Source organism: Nylanderia fulva, unplaced genomic scaffold, assembly GCF_048542155.1.
Source record: "Nylanderia fulva isolate GAGA-0341 unplaced genomic scaffold, ASM4854215v1 Scaffold81, whole genome shotgun sequence".
Lineage (NCBI taxonomy): Eukaryota > Metazoa > Arthropoda > Insecta > Hymenoptera > Formicidae > Nylanderia > Nylanderia fulva.
The window spans coordinates 180,518-187,802 of NW_028190928.1; the positions used below are offsets into that span (position 1 = coordinate 180,518).

General features: G+C 26.6%; 1 protein-coding gene and 1 pseudogene across 1 annotated transcript; both read left to right on the forward strand.

Moving 5' to 3' along the window:
- Nucleotides 1-1,931: 1,931 nt before the first annotated feature.
- Nucleotides 1,932-2,662, forward strand: LOC114933300 (uncharacterized; annotated as a pseudogene).
- Nucleotides 2,663-4,307: 1,645 nt separating this feature from the next.
- On the forward strand, nucleotides 4,308-6,773 carry LOC114933299 (uncharacterized). The gene is given in 3 exon segments (XM_029305809.2): nucleotides 4,308-4,423; nucleotides 5,387-6,632; nucleotides 6,635-6,773. Coding segments are annotated over 3 exon segments (1,311 nt in total). The 5' UTR covers nucleotides 4,308-4,420; the 3' UTR covers nucleotides 6,697-6,773.
- Nucleotides 6,774-7,285: the final 512 nt, after the last annotated feature.

The window sequence follows — 7,285 nt, forward strand, 5'->3', positions numbered from 1 at the left end:
CAGGAGCGAGAGAGAGTTGAAAATATTTAGAATGACGTACCTTACTGACAGCATGCATTACAAACAATGTAATAAGACCTTTTTTAAACCAAAAATCCGACACGAACGGATTGTTCAACATGTTATTAAACCATTCCTGTGTCACTTTACGTCCTACTAATTGAGCTACTTCGATTTTGTGAGCAATTGGATATAAATTTTTATCGTAGATGATATCTGGTTCCCTGAAAGTTATATTTAAATGTTAAGACTCAGAACTTTTATGGAAAATAAAACTTTATTTTTGTTACAATATTATAATTTAAATATTATATATACGACTAAACTCATAAGTACAATTTAGCAAATCAGTATAAATCGTACTAATAAATATTTTTTTATTTTTTAATTTACAATACGTAACAACGATAAATTTCTGTTAATGTGCATATCGTTGACAAAGAACAATAATTTGAAATAAATAAAAAATGTCATTTCTTTTATGGCTTTATTGCAGTTTTAACATCTATCTTAGGGGGTACGATTTAGCATACATAATTTACTCTTTATGTACGTATTCAAACGGTATACTTTAACTTTGTAATAATATGAATAAACTTAAGGGGATCCTAAACGGTTGGCCGAATTTCGACGGATACTTTGAGAAGTCTATCGTTTTTTTCCTCTTTTATTGACAAAATGTGAAGTTAGATAAACTATAAATCTATTTATTGGTTATATATATCGTTTTTTACCTAAAATTAGAACGCTTTCTCCTTTGTTAATATTAATACTTTAATTTATACAGGAAAAAGATTTATCAATCTGTGTAATCTCATATATCTTGATTACAGAATTATGAATTCTTAGCATTCATAATTCTGTAACCAAGATATATAAGACTATACAAATTCTCTTTCTAAAAAAAACATGCAAAATTGATTATCGCAAATATTGTTGCTGCTTTTCCGCGATGCTGATTATGGCTGTCTCGATTAACATTGTGTGCTATATTAATAGCATCAAACAATTGCCATCGTGAAGGTTAATAGTTTGATAGTTGTAAAATAAAATATAAAACTATCGTTAATAACACGCACGAAGCGCGCGCTTGTGTTGTCTGCTACATAACAAAAATTCAAAAATGAAAATTATTTATAATTAAAATTATGTACGTAATAGACATACAAGAATAAAAATTAAAATATAAAATATATGATAAAATATAAAATTAAAATATAACTGTGTTATATAATATACTGTAGCATCATTTATACCTGCATTATTTTTTAATGAAAATTATTGAATTGTATTTCTCGTACTAGTAATCTATTATCAGTTTATACTAATAATAATTTGCTATCATAATTAAACTTTATAACAAAACTGAGTTTGATTTAAATACAATTACTTCTACTTGTAACTTCCTATTTTATTAACAAATCTGCTTATAAATTCTAAATTTTTGTAGTATTAATATACATGTATATCATTTCATTTAATCTAAAGACGAGCTCTTCGACTTTGGGAGTCACGAAAACGTGGAAAATCTTATTCTAAAAAACGCAACCATCAAACGCAGCTATCGATCTACATTTACAGACATTTTCTAAAAATATATTAATTTAGAAATCCTATCTCTTCGTAGAAATCAATGGCTTGCAAACTCTTATCGAGGAAATTCTTTTCCCAAAACTGAAAATCCTAGAGCTTTCCAGCAACAACATACAAGATATTAATTTCTTAGAGTTGCTGCCAAATTGTGCTTGTACTTTCTCGATCTTCACCATAACTCTCTCGCTTATTTGGCTTTTGTCAGAAACAAATGAACTTATTAGCGTTAAACTTGGATAACAATAATCTGAGTGAAGAAGTACAATGATTCGCGTGATTTGTCATCCGATTTGTATAGTCCGCACAATCAATATAATCGATATTAATTACGAATATGAAAGAAAAAAATAACATTAATATATTTCGCATAAGAATTAGCGTAATTTTGATCTAGTCATGGATAGCCTGGAAAAACTGCACTACTTCTTCATTTCTGGAAACAAGATTGATTTCGTGGAATTGGACGCTTTCGATGACATCAACAAGTTGGTCTATTTGAACTTATCCGTAAATAATATAAATGACTTGTATTTGGAGACGTTTGAAAAATTGCAGTGCTTGAGATTGATCAATTTGAGTCGCAACAAGCTCGAGGATGTTCCGCGAATTTTGAGTAAGACAGTGATCAGCATTCTGGCTCTTAACTGTAACAATGTTAAGAGTTTAATTGCAAACGCTTTTGTGGAAATGCCAAACTTGACAAAATTATTATTGAAAGTGAATCAAATCGTCGAGATTAATGTTAAAGCATTTGCTCAACTTTCGTTTTTAGAAGTATTAGATCTTTTGAAGAACAAATTAAGTTTTCTACCGAAAGAATGGAACGAGTCTTTCATGTCTTTAAAATATTTAAATTTGAACAATAGTCAATTTACTTCATTAAAGTTTTTATCTTTGGCAAGTGCATTATTATCATTGATCGAGGTGAATCTGGCGATAAATCCATTGAAATTTAGATGTTAGCTATTTCAAGAACTTGCCGCAGAATCTTATTGTAAAAGTGCAGGGATTAAGTTTTGCATACTGGAATTTCAATAAATGCAAGTCAAATTAATACTGTTAAATCAAGTAAAATTATACTGTAAATGTGTTATTTTTTTATAAATTTAACGTTTAATTTAAAAAATTCTAGATTTTTTATATTGAACAGCTTAAACGTATCCTATTGACACTTACATAAAAAGACAAAGTTTATTATTACATTATATTATATTATATTAATTATTATATCTGCATAATATTTCTTTAAACTTAAAATTCTTTATACTTAAAATTTTATTTATATGAGTGTATATATTTATATTCTATCTTACGAAACTAATTTGATTTGCACTTATAGTAGTAGAACGGGAATAAAATATTTTTCTTTCTTTTATCTATTTCAAATTTTTTTCAATTTTTAAATTTTAAGTTCTTCTTAAATTTCTTGCGCATGGTGTAAAAAATCCCTTTGTATAAATCATTTCTTTCATGATTATCATCTTTGTAACCGATATCAACCATGAATATTTTTTATTCTTGTATGCAATAATTATGTACGGTATTTTATGTAATATTTCCATATACCATACATATATATAATGACTTAATAATGTAAGACAATGTGTATTACATTTACTTTATACTTTATGAAATTAAATATTATAAAACAGAATATTTTGATTAGTAAAATACTCTATTTCTTTCAAGTATGTAATGTATGTTGTATATGAGCAAGGATGTTATCTACAAAAATGTATAAATTAAAATATAGTAACATATAAATATGTTTAATTTATAAAACTTTTAACAAAAAAAAATGTATATTTGCATAAAAACGTTCTTTATCATTTAAAATTTGTTTACTTTATTATAAAAAACGACTATTTTTCTTAAAATTTAAGTTTATTCATAGAATTGGATCTATTAACCTCGGCATCTGATCAATAATTTTCCTTGTCCGACTAGTTTTATTTTTCATGCATTAAAAACATTACTTTTTCATATAAATTATATGTATATTTATTGTCACATAATATATATATTATAATTATATATATTATATAATTATAAATTATATTTATAAATATAATTTCTATAATTTATAAAAATATATTCTCATAAATTATTTATTGCTAATTTATGGTTGCCTCTGTGAGTTTGCGAAGAAAAATAACTGTCGCTGTGAATAACGAGCGTCATGAGGCGGATAAAGCGGGCGTATAGTAGTGTATAGGGATATTTTTAATTTATTTCTAAAAAATGTGACTTTGGAATACAACTTTATTATGTATAATTGAATTTGTCGTTGAATGATCTATAAGTTTTGTTATGAGAATTTAAAAATTTTCAAACATTGAAAAGGAGGGAGAGAGGGATTTCGAAAAATTAGATTATAGAGGGATTTAAAAAAATACGTGTCTCCTATTTTGATCTAGACTACAACATATTCAAAGCTCATTAAAATCGGAGGGGGACACTTCCAACCCTTTCCTTGTCAGATGCATGCATTTTCTTATTTTTCTTTTTGTACATATACTACAAATAATGAAACTTTTAGGTCTTATCCATAAAAAAATTTACTTTCTAATAGATTTCGATTTATTTTATTGAATATATATTATAATGAGCCAAGTTGATGATTACTTTTATGTTGTGCCATCCGGGTCATGTAACTCGAGATATAGAAAATATATTTAACATAACGTGTTCATTATCGCTTGGTTTTAATCTTTATCATAACAGCATAAGTCCAGTATTCAAAGAGCAGTTATTGCGAGAAGTATACAGAATATAATATCATTGGATTAATATTTAAATATTATTTTGAAGAAAGCAATTTATAAAAATGGTACGTTTAATTTTTATATTATTTTTTTAGAAAATTTAATATGAATATTATATTTTTAATTATTTTATAATAAGAAAAATGTATTTTTATAATCTTTTGTTATAATAATTATTATGTAGTTTTTAATAATGTATACATATATATGTGTTCTAGCAGCACATAAATAAATTAATTAATATAATATTATATAGATTGATATAAAGATCAATATTATAATAATTATTATAATTTTTAATTACTATATCATAATTATTATATTATTTCTTATAATGAGGCGCATTTTAAAAGTAAAAACCTATTAAACGTTAAAAAATGCAAATAAAGAGAGAACATTACTTTTTTATTACTAATACAACATTTGTATATCTATTTTATTTTTCTATGTAGTCACGGCGGATTTTTATGTAGAGACGTAATTCGTTATTTTCCGCACATGCCACATAAGATACTATTATTACTCAAAAAAAGTTAAGGAAACAATGGACTGTGTATAAAAGAAAAGATGTACCAGTTAAAAAAATGTTCTGTCTTTTATTTATTTATTTTTTAATTTATAAAGTCTGATCGTGCCTTTCTTCAAAAATGCGCATGTGTATATAAATTTTAATTTTTTATTACCTTACATAATTTTTTTTATTATAATTATAATTATACAGATTTTTATCATTATAATGTTAATTACTATTAAAATATAATTTCGTTTATATTATTCTGATATAATATTAAAATTTAAAATTATTTTATGCAACCGGCGCGCGAAAAGTCGCCCTTTACGCACATGATGGGATTTTAGAAAAGGCTCCCTTTCCACGCATCGGTCACACAAAATATCGTAGCCAACATGTGCGGGTCATAAATCAGCCGATCGTGCGGATTGTCGACCGATTTACGATCCCCCGCACTTGTTAGCTAATATACTATTACTTATATTTTTAAAACATATTTTTATTATATTTATTACAGAGATCCAATAACATGAAGTTTTCTTTCATTATTTGTGTCTGCTGGTCTACGTTATTATTAACAGCCAGTGATATTCCAACCAGCTTCGAATTTCCAACCTTGATAAATGAACATTTGTGCAACGATGATATTTCACTAAACTTTTCCAATGCAATAATTACATCTATTGGTCAGAATTTTATCAGTAGTCCTCTGATATCTTGTTTGAGCATCACAAATACTGGCATCCAGAGCATCGAAAAAGGCGCCTTCGACGAACTACCTAATTTAACTCAACTATTAATTTCTAATAACAATATCAACTTGGATCAACTTTTTAGCTTTGGGAGTCATAAAAACTTGAAGATCCTTATTCTGAACAGCTGCAATAATAATGACCTATCTACAATTGACATTTTGGAAGAATATCCCAATTTAGAATTCTTGTCTCTTCGTACAAATCATATCAAGGATTTGCGAACTTTGAAAGAAGAAACCCCATTCCCGAAACTGCAGAAATTGGATCTTTCCAACAACATTATAGAAGGTACCAATTTTGTAGAATTGCTGCCAAATAGTTTATATTTTCTTGATTTGCACGATAATTCGCTCAATTCTTTGGCTTTTGATAAAAAACAAGTAAACTTGTCAACGTTAAATTTGGATAACAACAATCTGAAATATGTAAAGAAATATAATGATTCGTCTGTTCCGCATAATTTGCAACGTCAATATAATCAACAACAATATGATCCATATAACCAACATTATCAATATGATCAATATAATCCACATAATCAATATAATCAATATAATCAATATGATCAATATAATCGACATAATGGTAGATTGGACTTTTATGGGAGAGAGAATGATAATCCGCAAAATTTTGGTCTAGCAATGTTTGGTTTAGAAAATCTGCATTATCTTTCCATTTCTCAAAACAAAATTGATTTCATCGAATCAAACGCTTTTGAGAACACTAGCAAGTTGATATATTTGAACTTATCCAAAAATAATATAAGTTACCTACATGCAGAAACATTTGAAAAATTGCAATCTTTGAGATTGCTCGACTTGAGTTTCAACAAGCTCGAGGATGTTCCACAGATCTCGAGTGAAACAATTATCAGCATTCTGTCTCTTAATTGTAATAATATTAAGAGTCTAAGTTCGAACGCTTTCGTGCAAATGCCGAAATTGACAAAATTGTTGTTAGGAGGGAATGAGATCGCCGAGATTAATGTTAAGGCATTTGCCCGAACTTCGCTCTTAGAAATGTTAGATCTGTCAAAGAACAAATTAAGTTTTTTACCGGAAGAATGGAGTGAATCTTTCACAACTTTCAAATATCTGAATTTGAATGATAATCAATTTACTTCATTAGAGTCTTTATCTCTGACGAATGCATTGCCATTGATAGAGGTGCATCTGGCGATGAATCCACTAGAATATTTAGATGTTAGCTACTTCAAAAACTTGCCGCAAAATCTTACTGTGAATTTGATGCAGGAATCACATTTTGCTAAACACTGGAATTCCAATGCATGCGAATCAAACTAATATCTTTAAGTTAAAATTACAATACTATAGATATTATATATTTCTCTATAAATTCAAATTTTTACAAAATCAAAAGCTTAGGTTTTATATAAAACAGCTTAAATCCGGCGGCTATATAAAATATGAATTTTTATTATTGTATTATATTACATTATAATATAATTATATTTACATATACATTTGCATATACATTATATTATATTATATATCAATTATTATATTTACTATATTTAATAATAATGTTTTTTATACTTGAAACTATTCATTTTTATATACGAATATACATTTATATAGGTATATATATATATATATATATATATATATATATATATTTGTATGTGTGTGTGCAAGCATTTT